Raw genomic sequence first — 19,713 nt, forward strand, 5'->3', positions numbered from 1 at the left:
TTGAATATCCAATAGATCTTCATTTGAAATTTAATATAATATTTGTTTAAATTTATAACTTTCTTAAAACTCCAGTTAAAAGGGAAATTGGATTGTATTTATACTAGTTTTTAAATGGAAATTTTAACATATCAGAACATTGCACAAGGATACCAACAGTTTGAAATCTAAAGTGACATCAGACAAATTTCATCTAAGACTTTCTTAGAAATTCGCTGTGAATCTGGATTTTCGAAGACATGACACTATTAAGATGAGTTGTTTCTATTAATATCTGAAGACACTGTGGGGAACCCTCAGTCTTAACTTACTGTACACTAGAGGACCAAGTATATTATTTTTCTAAAAACAGGGAAAAATCAACAGTTAACAGAATGATTACTTTTCTAGACAGTTCTAATAAAGACCCCTAGGTAAAAGCCATTTTCAACCACTAACCTAGTTAATCATTACCATTACAGGACTGAGTTGGTTATTTCAAAACCTTCTCCAGAAGAGTAAGGATCAAGAGTTGCATCCCATCCTTAATTTTATAAGAAGCCTGAGACTGATAGCAAGGAATATTTCCAACGATTTTCACTGTGATTCTAAACACAACATACTGTTTTGTTTTTGTTGTTGTTGGCAGAAACAAGGGTTTGAACTTAGGGTCTTGTGCTTGCTCAGTTTGCTTACTTGCTTAGTGCTCTATCTCTTGAGCCACACTTTTGCCATGCCTTTTAAAAAGCTGGTTATTTTGGAGATGAGTCCAGAGAACAGTTTCTACCAATGTTGGCTTTGAACTACAATCCTCCAGATTTCAGCCTACTGTGTAGCTAGGATTACAGGTGTGAGCCACCAGCACCTTTCTCATAATACTATTTAAAAAGCCAACTTTGAAAGTAACTAGATGCAAATGTTACTTCATAAAAATGACATTTATTTTTTAAGTATGATGTGAAACAAAGGTATTGTTAAGAAAGGTTTATTTGCTCTTGAAAATTATTAAATATATGTCTTTCAAAACACTCATTTTCTTTTTAGAAAAAAAGAAAATGATAAATATCAATATATTTTTCAATCACAATCAGACTTAAAATTTTGGCAATCAAAAATAATTGGCAATCAAAGGAATGAAATATCATAATGGTATAGTTTCATGATTTGGGGTATAACACTCCTGATTTTATCAATTTTAATTTTTTTTATTCAGCTCACATCAGGAGGTGTAAGCAAGAATTGGAGAAAATAAAGTGCTAACTATATAGGGTTTACTTTCACTTTTATGGGAAAACGGTCATATATAATAACCATCATCAGATGGGATATGTACTTCCCTAAAAAATTACTGTTCTACTCGATTTTAATTGACATTTCTCTTTTTAAGGGAGTTGGCAAGACAACCTTAGCTCAACACTTGGCCCAGGCATGGAAATGTATTCGTGTTGAAGGTAAGTATTTCATCTTTTCCTCTCAAACTTTTATTATGAAAACCTTCAAATCTGCATAAAATGGAAATGATTGTGCAGTGAATAACCATCTACCCAAGTTCTCACCACCTAGAGCACTGAATTAACACTGTGTCATATTTGTTTTATCAGAGCTCTCTATCAACCCTATGAATATTAATTAACCTTTTTTTTGTTTCTTTCTTGTTTTTTAATTGTGAAAATACTGTGCTGAGGGGTTACAATTACATGGGCAAGATAGTTAATTAACCTTTTAAAAGCATCAGTGCAATCAGGTTTTGCTCGTCTTTTTTTTTTTTTTTGGCGGGAGGAGAGGGAGTGGGGGGGAGGGGAGTTTGCAGGGCTTGAACTCAGAACCTGGGTGCTGTTTCTGAGCCTCTTTGTGCTCAAGGTTAATTCTCTACCACTTGAGTCACAGCACCACTTCCAGTTTTTGAGTGGTTAATTGGAGTTGAGTCTCCTGGGGACTTTTCTGCACCAGCTGGCTTCAAATCACAATCCTCAGATCTCAGCCTCCTAAATAGCTAGGATTACAAATGTAAGCCACCAGCATCCAGCTGTTTTGCTCATATTTTAGTCCTACTTTTGTTCATAGAATTTAGGAATGTTTATTTAACATCCCTGATTCCATAATTACTGGCTCCAATTCTCTGATTTTGTAATTTAGAACTATGGTGTGTGTGTGTGTGTGTGTGGTGTGTGTGTGTGTGTGTGTGTGTGTGTGTGTTGAGTCTTACCAAAGATGAGAGGGACTTTCATTGCTTTTCTTGGGAAGATTTTCCAAAATTTAATTATCTTCAGTAATACATGGTACCTTTTATTTGTAAATTTCTTTCTATGCAACATATATAAGGCAACATGTTGTACATACATGCATGCATATGTACATATGTATATGTGTGCATACACATAATATTCACTACTTTAAATCAGTAAGGTTATTTCCTAATAGAAAATAAAGAATGAAAAAATCATAAAAGTAGAAATAACTAATACAAGGGCTGGGAATGTGGCTTGGTGGTAGAGTGAATTCTGGACCTGGGAGCTGTCCCTGAGCCCTTTTGCTCAAGGATAGAGCTGTATCACTTTGAGCCACAGTGCCATTTCCTCTTTTTAATATCAGTTTTGGGGCTTGAACTCAGAGCCTGGGCACTGTCCCTGAGCTTCTTTTGCTCAAGGAGAACACTCTATCATTTGAGCCATAGCGCCACTTCTGGCTTTTTCTGTGTATGTGATACTGAGGAATCAAACCCAGGGTTCCATGCATGATAGGCAAGCACTAAGCCACATTCCCAGCCCCCATTTTTTTTTTTGAGAGGTTAGTTGGAGATAAGACTCTCACAGTACTTTTCTGCTCAAGCTGGCTTCAAACCTTAGTTCTCAGAGCTCAGCCTCCTGAGTAGCTAGGATTACAGTTGTGATCATTTTATTGTTATTTAATGTGTATTTTTTGTACTGTTAGTATAACTGGTTATAAAAGGATCTGCACTACTAATACAAGTATATACTTCACAGGCTATTTTGCAATTTACAAATCACTGTCATATATACTTCAATTTATCCTATATTATGCAGAGCACATATTTTCAAGCAACAGAGATGTTTAGGGTGGTAACTCTACCAAGAGTCTTCAGCTAGTGGAATGACAGAAACAAGTTTTCTATGCAGCACCTACTTTGTTTAGGCTTAAATAACACTAATACACAAAAAAAGAAGTAATATACAAATGTTCATCTTTGCTCTTAATTATAAGACTCGGGACATGTTCCTTATTTTCCAATTCCAATTCAGTTTATGTTCATGTTTTTAATTCATGCTTTAGCTTTACCAGTATTAGAAGAACACATTGCTGGTGAAACGGAATCAGGAATTATGGTGAGCAAATCTAAATTTTTAAAATTACCACAATTAGGAAACAAAAGCTCTCTCTCCCAGATCTACCACGCAGTAATGTACAATGTCTGTGCTTATTCTTAGTTGCAATCGATGCTAGTCAGCGGCTACAGCATTCCAGATGAAATTGTCATAAAGCTAATGATAGAGAAGCTCAACTCCACAGAAGTCTCTCATTTTGGTATGTGGTATGTTCATTATCACATCAGAGATATCTACTACAGAGATCATTATCACATCATTATCATATCAGAGATAACTACTGAGATGCCTCTTCCTTGTGCCTTCCAACTAAAATATCAGTTGCATTGTCAGTTGAGTTTAGATGATTTGTTTGTTGATTTGCTTTATAATCCAGAGTCCACTTGTGCTCAAAAGGGAAACTTAAATTTATGTGATCCAATCTTACTTAGCATTGTGTTATCTGATGAAAGCCTTAAAAATGTTTGGCATCCATCTTGCATTGCTTGCAGCCTCTGTTGCCTGCTTCTGCCTTCAGTTAACACTGAGTCTTGTTGATGATTTGGTTTCTCTGCATTAATTCTCAATTGTAAGATTACAATGCCACCAACTTGCCTCTACCTCAGATATTGACAGACTTCAGCCCTCTCATTCAGTCCACTTTCTACTTTGGACTCGAAAAGTCTTCCTCTACTCAAATAGATGCTAAGAAAGAGCTGTGGATATATAATTTTGCCATACAAAGATCACTGAAGTCTGACTCAAAGAAAATGACTCTTAAGACATTTTTAAAAGAAAGGAAGAAGTATAAATATGGACCTTGGGAGAAAATCATCCACCTGATTTGTGGAATTTTGTAATCTTTCCTTTTATTACTTCTATGGCCCATTGGTCAGTCAAAAATATATTATTTAGTCTCCATGTGCTTGAACATTTCTGTAGTCTGTCTTGCTGTCGATTTTATTCTCTTTTTATTCTCTCTTTAATTTTATTCTCTTTCAGTCTGATCTATAGCAGAAGTTATTTCAGTTTTCTTGTACTATTTGAGAATTGCTTTATGTCCTAAAATACGATCTATTTTGAAGAAAGTTCCACGAGTTTTTGGATGGATACTCTGCAGATGTTTGTGAAGTTCATTTAATTGGTAGAGCCATTTAATTCTGAAGTTTTGGGGTTTTTTTTCTGGATAATCCATTGCGTAAAATAGACACTATTGCTCTACGGGGTCTACTCATCCTTTTTAGTATTTGTTTTATGAAAGTGAGCACACCAATTTGTATATGTTTACCATGCCCTTTGCTGTCTGAGCTCTCTGCTGTTTAAACTTTTCAGCAGATCCGTGTGAGACCCTCTTTTTCTCCACAGTCACTTCTAGTTTTCTTTGTCTCTCTCTTTAAATGTTATTCTTTGTTGAAGAAACTGGTTAACTGTGTGTAGTTTATACATTCTGAGTTTGACTAATGGCATATATATTCCTATGCCCTTAGTATTCACTGTACACTGGTATCTTCCCTGTGAGCTGGCACTGCAAAATGGTAGAAATGATATCTTAAGTCTGAGGGTCACATTTTCAATGTGCCCATTCTGTAGGATGCACAACTGGTTCGTTAAAGGTTGAAGTGGAGACAGGGTTTGGATTCCTTTCTTCCTAGTCTCTCCTACCCATCCCATAGCATTTCCAAAGGAGTTTTGGGGTTGTTGTTGTTGTTTTTTAACACTATCACCTTGCTAAACACAGTTTGAAAACCTGTGCTCAAATTCCCATGATAGATTTGATATTTGGTCTTAGCAAGATCAAAATTTTTGGTCTTAGCAAATAGGCTGGTTGATGTGACTGAAGTTAAATAAAGGGTTTGGTTTTTTTTGCCAGTCATGGAGCCTGAACTCTGGGCCTGGGTGCTGTCCCTCAGCTCTTCAGCTCAAGGCTAGTGCTCTACCACTAGAGCCACAGCACCACTTCTGGCTTTTTCTGCTTTATGTGATGCAGAGGAATGGAACCTAGGGCCTCATGCATGCAAGGCAAGCACTCTACCACTGAGCCACTTTCCCAGGCCGAGTTAAAGGTATTTTAAACTGGGGTACTGAGTCAGAGGTGAAGTGAGGCTGAATGAAACTGAAATCCTTAAAGAGAGATATATGTTTCTAGGCGCACTGTACAGTGTTACCAGTCAATCTTTTTTTTTTTCTGTACCAAAGCCCATTTATTCTTTGAGACTGTCATTAAGAAGGATCTACACAGCCTTTTCACTTACAATCCATTGTGCTATTTTGGCCTTTAAAAAAAATCAATTTCTGGAAACCATATGTTCACCTAAGAAGAGAAGACAGAATGAGTGCCTGGGCATGCAGACTCCCTGTTCTGTTTTTCCTACAGAATTCTGGAAACACTCATTTTCCTCAGTGAATGATGGACAGCCTTGGGCTAGGTCCCTCCGACACCCAGATGTATCTTATTGTGAATGGTTCTTACAAGTCAATAGTCACCAGTATACTCATGTCAGATTGGCCTGAAGTCTGATAGGTACCAGGTCTGGCTGGGCACAAAGCTACCTAACATACTTATCACCTTGATCTGAAAGCAATAACCCTTTACTTACAGTTTTAGAGAAATAACGAATGCCTCTTCCTTCTTACTGTGCCAAGAAATAGAGTCAAAGTAAGAGCGTGATCTGGACCAGTTGATAACTACTGAGTAGGAATCTGGACAGTTTTTCAGTTTTCTAGTGGTTGGGGTGATGATAGGCTGGACCATGACCTACAAAGTACTACTCTGCCTAGGCTAGTGTGCACAGTCTCCCAGTAAGGACTTGTACCAGGCCCCCCGCCATTCCTTTATCTTCACAGGAGATAATGGTCTCAAAAGGTTTTGATAATGGTCTCAAAAAATGACATGGAACAGTAATGAATTCCTTATCTATGTTTCCATCCTCACACATTTCTGGAATTGGAGAAGTACTTATTGAAGATTGCTTATGACTGGATACAAGTTTCCAAAATTCAAATTTTCACTTAAATTGTACTATCAGCTGTTGTCTTTAAAGTGACAGGCTCAAGCTGGGAATGTGGCTTAGTGGTAGAGTGCTTTTCTTGCATACATGAAGTCCTGGGTTCAATTCCTCAGTACCACATGAACAGAAAAAGCCAGAAGTGGTACTGTGGTTTAAATGTTAGAGTACTCGCCTTGAGCAAAATAAGCTCAGGGACAGTGCCCAGGCTGTGAGTTCAAGCCACAGGACTGGCAAAAAATAAAAAATAAAGTGACAGGCCTACTTCATTTATTTTTTTTTAATGAACACCTTCTCAAACAGCCAAGCCATGGTAATAACATAGTTTGTCAATTGTCTTTCCAAGAAAATAAATGTTCTATAAAAATAGCAGAAAAATACATTAAAGGTCTTTAATTCCCACAGTAAGAAAGTATCAAAATAATAATAATCATTATTACTTTGTTGTAAAAGTACTGTACAGAGGAGTTATAGTTACATAAGTAAGGTAATGAGTACATTTCTTGTTGAATATTGTTTCCCACTCCTATGTCTTTCTCCCACTATCCCTTCTCCTCCCCCCACCTCCCTGCCAAAGTTGTACAGTTCATTTCCAACATAGTGTCTTGTGAGTATTATTGTTGTATTGGGTCATCCTGTGTCCTTGTTTCACCATTTTTTTGTTATTCCCCAAATAAGATAAAAATGTATACAAGATTCAGGGTATTAGAACAGTGATAAACCAAAGGGAAAAAGAGAAAAGAAATAAAAATAAATACAGTGATAACAACATGATCAACAACCAAAAAATAAAAGGTATCAAAATTAAAGGAATATATTGAGAAAATTAATATAAGGATGAATTTGCGTAGGAGATTTTGGCTTCTAGGTCGGAATGCAAGCCATTAAATGTGCTGAGGCAAAAATCATATGGTTAGTACATGGGCGTTTTATTACTCTTGTTAACTGACATAAATATTACATGTATTCTATCATGAAATTATATGAAGTGGAACTTTTATAATATGCCTATCATTCATCATATGGGTTAAAAGAATTACATTAACTTCTCTTCCTGAGGACCTCATCTGTCTAAAATAAATTGAATATGGAATTTCTAAAGATGTCTTTTCTCACCCCAATGAAATTTATTATCAGCAAAACATTGTTCATAGTTTTCCTTCATGTGGCAACTGTTAATTTAAAATTTCTAACACAGTTTCACGGTCTTTATCAATGTTCATTACTAACTAGATAATAGTTCATAAAGTAATAATAAAATAAATCTATGTTCTCAGATACCAATAGTGTTATAAATTACAGAAACTATAATTTATTCTACAGGCTACGTTATCACAGAAATCCCAACACTGGCGCAGGATTCTATATCTACTTTGCAGCAAATGGAATTAGTTAAAAATTTAAAAATGAAACCTGATATAATAATCAATATTAAGGTAAGGATATTAGTTATTTTTCTAGCATATAAAACCTTTCTTTTTTATAGTACTTAAAATCAAGGAATAATTTCAATTTTTTAAAATAGTAATGGAGGCAGTAATTTATGCATCAACCATGGAGACTGTTATATTTTTTTCATATTTCTACACTTTTACACCTGCAGTTCTATCCACATGAAATACTTCCTTACTTGTTTCACCAAGCTTCACCGTAGCTATTGTTTGAAATTTAGTTCAGACATCCTCTCATCAGAACTTTCCATGGAAACCTCCTGCCCACTTCTCTCTCTTCTTCCCCATCCCACCTAACCACAGAAGAGCTAAATGCTGCTTCTCTGAAGATCATTCATGTTACATTCTTCTCTCTTATCACTCACATCACTAATATTGTCCATTTTCTTCCTAAACTTTGTTACTTAAACGTAGAAACTATGACTTAACTCATTATCAACTACCAGCCTGCAGGGTAACTAGTGACTAATACATTTACCAGTTAAATAAATCGAAAGAAAAATTATTCTGGGACAGAAATGTTAAAGAAAGCTGTATGGAGCTGAGGCTGGGTCTTTTATTATCTATTAGAATCTGATCACATTTAGAAACCTCTGTTTCCTCTACAAAGATGAGAATAGTTGCTGAGTTTGTGCTAGGAATTCAGTAAGGAAATGTCGAGTTGTGTGAAAAAGAATGAATAGTTTTAACATTCAGACCCTACCTTGTTCTCTCAGAGGGTTTATGAAAGCTCATAATATATCAGACATTTCTCAGCTCAGATGCTGATGACCATTAGAATGTGACAGTCAGCTATGAGAAAGAAGAGACCTTGTAGTGCTGAGTAGGTGAGAATCTGTAGCTCCAACCACACTGCCCATAACCAGGAACCAATCCAAATCCTGAGCAAACTTGAGGATTTCACACATAAAAGAATGTGTTCCTAATTGAAAGAGAAGATTATCTCAATTAACTTGAGACCAAATATAAAGTCGAAGTCGAGGAAAATATAGATTAAATAAATAAAAAATCTTAGACTAAAATCCCTAAATACTTATTAAATTTGAATCCAAACTGTGTTATAATATGACTGGTTTTATCAAAACATTTTCAGTGCAAAGGCAAGCCATACCTCTAGAAAAACTAAACTCCCATTAGAAATGAGAGGAATATGAGACTGCTTGATGTAATGAATGAAAGTCCTTCAAACATTCATGTCAGAAATGGGCTAGTGAGAATGCTGTGCTGTTTCACTGTGCTTGCAGCGTTCCAATGCAATCAGAGAAGTTGGGTAAGACACAGCCCAGTGAAATACACATTTCTCTAATGGTTTGGCTTTATTTGTGAGAAAAGCCTGGAATTTCCAGAGCAGAATTTCTTAGTGTGGGCTCTTTGAAAACTTGAGCATCCATAAGTCCCCTGAAATTATATACAAAATTTCTGGCATATTTGTATTTTTAAGAAATCATATCTCCTATCCACATTGAGATGGTATGAAGAATCACAAAATGAACAAGGAAAGTTCCTCCATTGCTCATTTCACAAAATTGATTGTCATCAGAATCACTAAGAATGTTTGTTTAGTTTTCTGTTTTGGGGTTTGAGAAGGGTTTATTTCTGTTTTTGAGACTGGATCTCACTATGTAGCCAAGCTGACCTTAAATTTAGGATGCTATGTCTCAGCTTCTTCAATTCTGAGATTATAGATATGTGCCACCACACTCAGAATGCTTTTGTGTGTGTGTGTGTGTGTGTGTGTGTGTGTGTGTTGTATGTGCCCGCGCATGTGCATGCACGTGTGTATGCCCGTGTCAATCCTAGGACATAAACTCAGGACCTAGGTGCTGTCTCTTAGATTTTTAAGGCTAGCACTCTACCACTTGAGCCACAGCTCCACTCTAACATCTAGTATTTAAATGCAGAGATAAATGGGCTTTCCTGCCTGGGCTGGCTTTTAATCTTGATCCTCAGATCTCTGCCTCCTGTGTAACTAGGATTACAAGTGTGAGCTATAAGTGCTTAGTGCAGGATGCTTTTTAAATAGCTAAGGTATCCAATCTTAATAAACTACAAAGAGAGCAGAAATTTCTAACAAGCTCTCCTGATGAGTAATATACATTTGTACCCTAACTGCCATAAAGTATCATCCAGTGTATTTAATACTACAAAACAGCATTTATGCCCCAAAGCATTTTTATTAATTAATACAGTGCCCAGAGAGTACAGGCATAGATCAGAAGGCCTCTATATGATATTGTGGTCTCCTAACTGGCTTTAGTCACAACATTAGATTTCTTATTTTTAAAGGATTAGTTGTAAATTGAATGAAATTGGATGTAAGAGTGCACTTCAAGACAAGAAATTTGTAGACTTTAGTTTTGTCTTTCCTTACTATAGGGACTCAATTTCTTATTTCTAAAAGTTAAAGGTTATATTTTTAGATAGATGACTTTTCAGGTCCTATTCCTGACAGACATTTTATGAAGTACTTTGCCAAGAAATCTATAAAGAATAAAAATTTGCAAATAGACAAGATTAATATTTTGTTGGAAATATGGATATTCCCCATTTTCCTTCATTCCTAGCTTTATACATGTTAGAATCCTCATGGAAAGGTTATTGGCTAAACTGATTTCCTGTTCTCTTTTTCTACTCCTTCTCCCATTCTTCGAACAGAATGAATTCTTTCTTCAACTTACAATGTCCATTTTCTCATATAAATTTCAGACAAAAATGTTGGCATGGCACAAAAGTTGTATATTATTCCTTCTTTAGTATTTTATAAAATCTGATCAAATTGCCTGTCACGACATTGCACATGCTCAAGTTTAAAGAAAATTTTGGTTTATCTATTGCATAATATGTAAATGGGAAATAAAAGTATATTCAAAATGTAAATAATGTAATAATGTTGTTCCTTAGTGCCCTGACTATGATTTATGCCAAAGAACTACTGGGCAAAGACAACACAATATTACAGGACATATATATACTAGAGAGCAGTGGGACCCTGAAATCATTGAAAGCCATAGGAAAAAGAAGAAAGAGACCCCAAAAGAAGGAAAAGCTGAAGAGGAAGAAGAAGAAGAAGAGCAAGAAGAAGAAGAGGTATTATCCCAATAGGTCAAACCAAATACTACACTTTTCAAATCCACTGTAACTAATTTAAATGGCAATATGAATAAGAGCAGGTACTAGCAGAAGAAATCCAAGGTCACTCTTTTGTTTCCATAGAGGACATGAAACAGCAATCAAGGCCATGTTTGTTTGTGTGTGTGTGTGTGTGTGTGTGTGTGTGTGTGTGTGTTGTTACTGTTGTTGTTTTTATCAGTCATGAAGCTTGAATTCAGGACCTGAACTCTGTCCATGAGCTTTTTTGCTCAAGACTAGCACTTTGAGCCATAGCTCCACTTCCAGTTTTTAGGTGGTTAATTAGAGATAAGAGTCTCATGGACTTTCTTGTCCTAGTTGGCTCTGAACTGTGATCCTCAGAACTCCAGCCTCCTTAGTAACTAAGACCGCAGATATGAGCCACCATCACCCAGCCCAAGGCTATTTCTATAGGATTTAACTTTGTCATTTTATTTCAGTAAGTATTAATAGTTTGTTTTGTCATACTGCTTGCTTCCTCACTATGGGTTAAATAAATGTTTAATATATTCTTTCATTTAAAATTGTTAACATAAGCCAGGCACTGCTGTCTCGTGCCTGTAATCCTAGCTACGCAGGAGGCTGAAATCTGAGGACTGAGGTCCAGAAAGTCTGAGACTCTTATCTCCAATTAATCACCAAAAAAGCTAAAAGAAGAGCTGGGGCTCAAATGGTAGAGTACTAACCTTGAGCAAAAATGATCAGGGAGAGAACCAAGGCTGAGTTCCAGACCCAGGACCAGCAGATAAACAGATAGATGATAGATTGATTGATTGATAGATTGATTGATTGATAGATAGATAGATAGATAGATAGATAGAGTGTAGATATCTCTCATTAATTATCCTTACACGGTGTACAAAGCTAGAGACTCAGCCACACCAGCTTCCTAGCTAGCCTTCACATATCCACTTAACGCATACTGTTCTCATATCCTTGGACTGTTTTTCCCTTCCTTCTGTTTCTTTCCTTCTTTCCAGTTTCAATTCAAATGTCACTCATTCAGAAAACCCTTTTATGATCTCCTGGTATAAAAATAGAATCTTCTCCCATTACTCTCACCTTTATTGTTCTTCCTCATACTTAGCCACCACCTAATACGCATATCATATATTTGTCTAGTTGTTGATGCTGTCTTCCTAACGGCAATGTAAGCTCTATGAGCTTTGTGTTCATGTTTGATCCCAGGCTCCTAGAACAGTACTGGGGAGAAGGTAGGGACTCAATAACATTTACTGAATAAGGAATGAAAGTGTGAACTCTAAGTTCAGGTATTCAAAGAAACTCCAACAACTTTGTCTTTCAAAAAAAAATAAGATCTAATATTTTTTCTCCACCTTTCCTAATTTGTTGGAAAGCAAATAATAAGTATCCATATCAACTTAAAACTTTGTTTTGTCTAATAAAAACTCATAGCTCAATCTATCTTAAATATTCACTGTCTGAGCTTCTTCCTTTTGCATCTTACCATAAAATGTCTTTTAGACATAGGAGGGAGGAATGTGACCTATAAAGTGGATAATCATTGAACTAAAGATAACGTCTCTTTTTCCCCCCACTTAGACATTTCTTGCTGAAATGCAGGTGGTAGCTGAAATTCTCCACCATCTAATTCAAAGGCCCGAGGATTACTTGGAAAATGCCAAAGAAGTTATCAGACTTTATAAGGAAACAGTTCTTCATACATTAGAAGTAAGAACAAGATAGCTTTCTTTTAAAAAGTGGAATGGAGCTGTTTGTAGTTTATCTATAGAGAAATCATTTTCACGTCTTCATCTCTGTTGACTGTTGGTTGGATTCTTCTCTTAAACTTGGTTGAAAACTTTACAAAAAGGTTTCCATCCCAAAGGCTCTTTTCCACAGCCATATGATTTTATTCTTAGAAGGTAACTCAGTTGGGGAAAAGTGACAAATTAACTGCAATTTAAAAACGTTACTAGGGGACCTCAGGTAATGGTTTGGGGTAGAAAATGTATGTTAAGAGACTATCTTGCCAACAAGTTAACTTTAAGTATCTCGTCTCAGTGCAGTAAGATTCTGATTTGTGTATTCAATTTTCCCAGTGATTTCAGATTAAAATTATGTTGTTACCTGTAGGAAACAATGGCTGAACACAATCCTCAGTATCTTGTTGAGCTAGATGGAAATAGAACACCAGAGGAGCTCTTCACAGTGAGTACAAGCTCAATGAGAATATCTCATGATTGGAGAATTTAGAACTTTTGACAGCATTACATTTACATTAATACACAAAAATATATTTACAGTTTGGTACTATACATTTTGAAATTTTTGTCTTAACACATTAACATTCAATTTGATATTTGTTTGTGTTCACATGTATATCAAAATTACATTGCAATTTAGAATTACATTATGAAGCCAGGTGCTGGTGGCTCATGAGTATAATCCTAGCTACTCAGGAGGCTGAGATCTGAGGATTGAGGTTCAAAGTCAGCCTGACAAGGCAAGTCCATGAGATTTTACCTCCAATACTACTAAAACAGCAGAAGTGGAGCTGTAGTTCAAGTGGTAGAGCACTAGCCTTAAACAAAACACCCCAGGCCTGAGTTCAAGCACCCCCCCGCCAAATACATTATGACATAAAATGCCTCAAAGAAAAGCAAAAGCAAATGCAACCAATAAATGCATAAGATCATCAGTCATTAGAAAAATGCAAATCAAAACCAGAACACAATACTATTTTATTGCAAGTTTACTTGCTTGAAATAAAAATAATTTGGTTCTTTTGTTTTCTGCTGTTGTTTTTATCTTAGTGTACTGTATGCAGTTAATTCTTTTTTCTTTCATTTTCCCCCTTCAGTTTACCCCCTGTTGTCACTGGTTTTTGCTTTTGGTACTCTTTGTATTGTATATAAGTTTATCTGATTTGGGGATGGGAAGGGGAATGGTGAGACAAAAGATAAAGGATGAACCAGCCAAAGCAACGGTGATACTCACAAGAGATTATGTTGGATATGAACTTTACAGGTTGGTGGGGAGGGCAGTTAGCAGGGAAGGAAAGCAGGAGAAAATGAGGGAGGGAGTAACACTGTTAGAAAAGAACTGTACTCATTACCTTACTTATGTAACTGTAACCCCTCTGTACATCACCACCTTTACAATTAAAAAAAATGTTTCTAGAATCAAAAAAACAAGAGAATCAAAATTAGTAATAATAAAAAATGAAAAAAGTGCTATTGCACACCCACTAAGATAGTCAAAGTTTAAAACATAACAACAACAAGACAATAGCAAGTGTTAGTAAGAGAATGTGGAGAAATCAAAACCCAAAAGCATATATATAGGAACAATTTCTTAAATATCTAATAAATACTTAGCATTATGATATGCTTTAGAGATACAGATGGAAAGGAGGCAGATGAGCCTATGGATTCCTCTCCTTTTTGTCATTGTGAACATGCTATTGTAGTAGCTCATAACAGAAGGAAAAATCTGCTAAGGAGGGGGCACCTGTCTGAAATTTCTTAGATCACGAGTACTAATTAGTCCTTGAAGGCTAAGGGAGAGGTGTTGACAATGCAATGTTCTATGCTGAGGCTAGTGTCTGTGTAAAGGTGCCAGAGGTAAGAAAGGGAAGAACATAGGACTGGAAGATAGGAGGACAAAATAGAGTAAACTTGCACCACAATTCTAGAACTAAACAGAGGCTGTACCATGAAAGACCTGTGAATCATGTTCAGGAGTTTAGACCTCATTGTAAGGGAAAAAGGAATGGTGAACAAGTAACTCAATAAACCAGCTAGGCGCCAGTGGCTCACACCTGTAATTCTAGCTACTCAGGAGGGTGAGATCTGAAGATCATAGTTCAAAACCAGCCAGAATTATCCATGAAACCCATATCTCCAATTAGCCACCAAGAAACTGGAAGTAGCTCTGTGGCTCAAAGTAGTAGAGCACTAGACTTGAGCAAAAGAGCTCAGGGACAGTGTTTAGTTGAAACCCTACAACTGACATCATCATCATCATCATCATCATCATCATACAGTCTACCACAGACTGCCACATATCATCTGTATTTTGCCTGTCTTACTATCTTTCATATTCTTTGTGTTTATTTTTTCCAGATATTCCATAGAGTAGCTATATGTCTCCTAAATTATAACATAGACCTACACCTACGTAGCTTAAAATATCGGCAATGTAGTAGTCTTTTATCATTCCAAAGGACAGAAATCTAGAATCAAGGTGTTGTAGGGACGATGTTCCCTCCATAGCTTCTCAATGAGCCTTGTCTCTTCTAGCTTTTAATAGATCCAGGCATTTCATGGCTTGTGAGAGCATAACTCTAGTACTGCATCTGCCTCCAGCTTCATATGGATTTCTTCCCTTTGCCCAACGGGACCAGAAGGAAGAAACGTGTATGGGTTGAAATGTGTCCTTTAAGAGATGCATTGAAGTCCTAGATTCAATACCTGTCCAATGTGACTTTATTTGGAAATAAGGTCTTATATCCCCATTGTGACATCATATCCTGGTTGTGAACTCACATACCCATTGTGACCTCATGTTCTCTGGGCCCTCATATGGCCATTGTGACATTGCAGGTCCATGGTGACTTCATAGCCTCATTGTGCCCTCATATCACCACTGTGACATCCCAACCTGATGGCGACCTCTTCACCATTGTGCCTTTATATCACCATTTTGACATCATACACCCATTGTGACCTCATATCGTCATTGTGAACTCACATCCCTATTATGACTTCATGTTCCCTAGGCCTTCGTATCACCATGGTGATATCCCAGACCTATTGTTAGTTCATACCATTGTGACTTCATGCCCAGTGACAATATGAGGGCATGGTAGCCATGAGGTCAAAATGGCAATATGAGGGCAAAATGGTCTTTGTACATGTAATGAAGTTACAATAACATCTTATTTAATTAGGATGTGTCCCAGTCCAATATAAATTCAAAAAGACTAAAATATATGAACAAAGGTGGCTATCGGATAGTAGGGACATTGGAGTGATACATATACAAGTCAAGAAACAGCAATGATGGCCAGTAAAACACAGAAAAGCTAGGAAGAAGTAGCCAGGATTCTACTCAGTCCCACAAGCATAAACTTGAGCCATGGGTCCATCACTTTTGAAAATGTTTGAGATATCCAAATGCCCATGAATTCTTCAAATATTTGTTCTTTTTATTTAGACAGTTTTAGAGCGACTGAAGTACCTGAACCTAAGAAGAGCAGGTGTTTTAACCAAACTTCAGAGTTCAGAGGAGGAAATGACTGACATGATGGAAACTGTAAGCCTCATTTATCGATTTGAACATGTACACATTGTACCATAAGTTTGTAAATTCTTAGGTCTAAAAGGAAAATCAGGCTACCTTTCTCGTAAAAGACATCTTCTGAAGAGAAGCTACAATATAAGCACAATATTCTTTTAGACACTAACCACAAAAAGAACCCAAAACTTTTGAGACAAACAAGTAAAATCAGAACAGTTAACCAAAGGAATAACAGAAGGAAAAGAAATCTAAGTTCAGATGAAAATTCTAATAACACCAAAGAAAGCAAAGGCATTGAAACTCTCTATTCTGTAAGCACTAATGTGTCCCTTCCATCATTCAATCTTGTTAACTACTTTGTTGCTGGCACTGCTGTGTCATGAATGTGATGGTGATCAAATGATAACTACTAGGGTATAAACTCAGGGCCTTGTGCTTGCTAGATTAGTGCTGCACTACTAGCGCCACTCCCCCAGTTCTTTTTTGCTTTTAGCTTTCTGGTAGGGTCTTGCATTTGTGCTCAGCTTTAGACACAACCCATAGCCTCTGGCATAGCTGGGTTAATAGGTTAGTGTATTGAGGTTCAGTCTCCCTAACATTTGCTCTGGTTGATCTTGAACTGCTATCCTCCAATCTCTACTTCCTGAGTAGCAGAGATTACAGGCACAAGCCACAGTGCCCAGCTACAATAAGAACTTGTAATTGGGGATTTTGATTTGTTCTAAGAAGATTGTTTTTATCTACGTAAATAAAATAACAATGAAGGAAGGGAGGCAGGAAGGCAAGGAGGCAGAAAGGAAAAGATGAAGGAAGGGAGAGAAGAAAAGAGGGAGGGAAGGAGACAGGAAAGAAAAGAGGGAAGAGGTGACACTGTTCAAAAAGAAATTACCGGACTTATGTAACTGTAACCTCTGTATATCACCTTACAATAACAATAAAATAAAAATTAAATTAAAAAAATAAAGAAGGACCAGACCAGCATTATCATTCAAGTAAAATAATACTTGGAGAGAGATCATTATGTAATCCATATTGTTTAATCTATAGAATGTACTTAATACATTGAATTGAACACGTAAAGATGGTTAAAAGGGTAAAGTCTATGTTTTGTGTATTTTATCACAATAAAAATAATTTTGAAAAATACCTCCTCCCTAGAAGATTCCTCTGTAGCCAGGGAAGGAGCAGTACTAAGGATTGGGCAAGAGTTGTGCTCATGCTAATCAAGCTCTCTACCACTGAGTGACATCTCCAGCCTGGAACTTTAAGCAAGAAAGAACCATTTACAAGCTGGCAAATATAAAATTGATCTAGGGGGCTGGGAAGGTGGCTCAGTAGAGCACTTGCCTTGAGCTGAAGAGGTGAGGGACAGCGCCCAGGCCCAGAGTTCAGGCCCCATGACCGGACTCCTCCCCCCCAAAAAATCGATCTAAGTTACTACATGATACTTTTGAAAACTTAGGTATAGTGACTAAGAATCTGATACATTTTAAAAGCTTTTCCATATGAAAATTTCAGACTCAGGTTTTAGAAGCAGATAATAGAAAGCTCTCTGTCTCTGTTACTTGGTAAAATATAAATAAGGTTTTCTAAACCAATCTTATTAAACCTAGGACAAGTACAAAAATGCAGTCATAGAGCCGGGGAGCCAAAATTTAGATTCCAAATGATTTCTTCAGTAGTAAAGCACTATCACATTTAGAAATAAAATATTTAATCTTAGTCACATTGTCAAGTGCAGTATTCATGTCTCACACATTGTCAAGTGCAGTATTCATGTCTCACAGGAAGAAGACTTGTTCCGAACTCTTGCGTCCTATAAACTTATTGCACCAAGGTATAGGTGGTACAGAAGCAGATGGGGACGTATGTGTCCAGTAGCTTTAAAGGACGGTATAATTTTTTCAGGATCCTCAGATTTTGCTGTTAGGTAAGTAAGATTTTTCCAGTGCTTCAATTTAAAACATTGCCCAGGCGTGTTTTCAGTTGCTCATTATGACGGTATATTTTAAGCTTTCTAGGTAAAATGTACTGCCTCTCATCAGACGAAACATTGAAAAAATTTTTACTGAACCCACGTCCCTACCTTCTTCCACCTATGCCAACACCACCATGCAAATTGGTTGTATTGGGGCCTCCGTACTCAGGGAAGACAACACTTGCCAATTTGGTTGCAGAACATTACAAAGGAAAGGTATCTATCTGACCTTGATGATAACTTATAAGGTTAAATTTGCACTCCATTTTCTTAATTTTACACTGTCAACTGGGTAATTCATTCTTCCAACAGATTTGGGCCTCCATGTCCAGAAGCTAGAAAATTAGGCTCCCCCTCCTTAAGGAAGGCATTTCAAAGGATTGGTGGATATTTTCTTAACCCTATCTCAAATATGCATATATATCAAAGGAATATTTTAAAATATAAAGCAATAAACCCATATGAACATTAAATCTCAATGAGAAAAACTAGAAACTAGTCAACTTACAACATAATAAGTGTAAATGGTTACTAAACACTAGAAAAAATAAAAAACAACACCAATCTTCCCTGATAAACAGAAAGATACTGAGAAATCAGAACTATGCCATGTCACAATCACTTTTTGATTTAAAAGATTGGGGCTGGGCAGGTGGCTCAGTGGTAGAGTGCTTGCCTTGCCTGCATGAAGCCCTAGGTTCGATTCCTCAGCACCACATAGGCAGAAAAAGCCAGAAGTGGAGCTGTGGCTCAAGTGGTAGTGCACTAGTCTTGAGCTGAAGAACTGAGGGACAGCGCCCAGGCCCAGAGTTCAAGCCCCACGACCAACAAAAAAAAAATTTCTTAAAGATTACTGATAACACTGAACAGTGATGTGCAGCTAAATTGGGAGAAAATACATCCCCATATGCTATTGGTAAGAATATAACTCTTGAGGCATAGCATTGTAAATAAAATTTAGACTTGAACACCCAAGCTTCAACTATCCATCAACTATCCATTTATTTGATAGATTTCCCTAAAAAAAAAGTATATCAACGACAGTTACATAATTAGTCATAATAGTCATTATGGCCTACTTTATACCGACATGTCTTAAAATATGTATATCTAAGTACACATATATCTAAATTCAATACCTAATGGTATTAGTATTTAGTTAAATAGTTTGTAATATATTCATCCAATGTATCTAGTAAAAATGATGATGTAGAGGTGTGTTTATTGTCACAAAGCAATGTAAGCAAGTTGAGGGAAAAGCAGATTGGAATCTAGGATTCTCAAAATAGTAATTTCCTTAAAAGACATATAGGAATCTATTTCTAAGATCTATTTCTAAATTCATTATAAAGTCTATTTCCTACCTCACAAAAATTTATATCCAGGATATGTAAATAATTCCAATTCATTTATACAATTACTTAAAGACAATTTTAAAAAAAAGAATCCCTTGGGACTGGGAAGGTGGCTCAGTGGTAGAGTGCTTGCCTTGCATACATGAGGCCCTGGGTTCGATTCCTCAGCACCACATAAGCAAAAAGAAAAAAGCCGGAAGTGGCACTGTGGCTCAAGTGGTAGAGCGC

General features: G+C 36.6%; 1 protein-coding gene across 1 annotated transcript in view; it reads left to right on the top strand.

Moving 5' to 3' along the window:
• Window positions 1–19,713, top strand: part of Ak9 (adenylate kinase 9) — an 87,508-nt gene that overhangs the window by 177 nt on the left and 67,618 nt on the right. Inside the window, exons 2-11 of the mRNA XM_013022366.1 lie at window positions 1,367–1,430; window positions 3,271–3,323; window positions 3,426–3,522; window positions 7,631–7,743; window positions 10,660–10,845; window positions 12,451–12,579; window positions 12,985–13,063; window positions 16,073–16,167; window positions 17,940–18,082; window positions 18,166–18,346. Of these exons, the coding sequence (XP_012877820.1) occupies window positions 1,367–1,430; window positions 3,271–3,323; window positions 3,426–3,522; window positions 7,631–7,743; window positions 10,660–10,845; window positions 12,451–12,579; window positions 12,985–13,063; window positions 16,073–16,167; window positions 17,940–18,082; window positions 18,166–18,346 (1,140 nt within the window). The remainder of the gene's footprint in view (window positions 1–1,366; window positions 1,431–3,270; window positions 3,324–3,425; window positions 3,523–7,630; window positions 7,744–10,659; window positions 10,846–12,450; window positions 12,580–12,984; window positions 13,064–16,072; window positions 16,168–17,939; window positions 18,083–18,165; window positions 18,347–19,713) is intronic.

The sequence above is a fragment of the Dipodomys ordii genome, unplaced genomic scaffold (genome assembly GCF_000151885.1).
Source record: "Dipodomys ordii isolate 6190 unplaced genomic scaffold, Dord_2.0 Scaffold62, whole genome shotgun sequence".
Classification (NCBI taxonomy): domain Eukaryota; kingdom Metazoa; phylum Chordata; class Mammalia; order Rodentia; family Heteromyidae; genus Dipodomys; species Dipodomys ordii.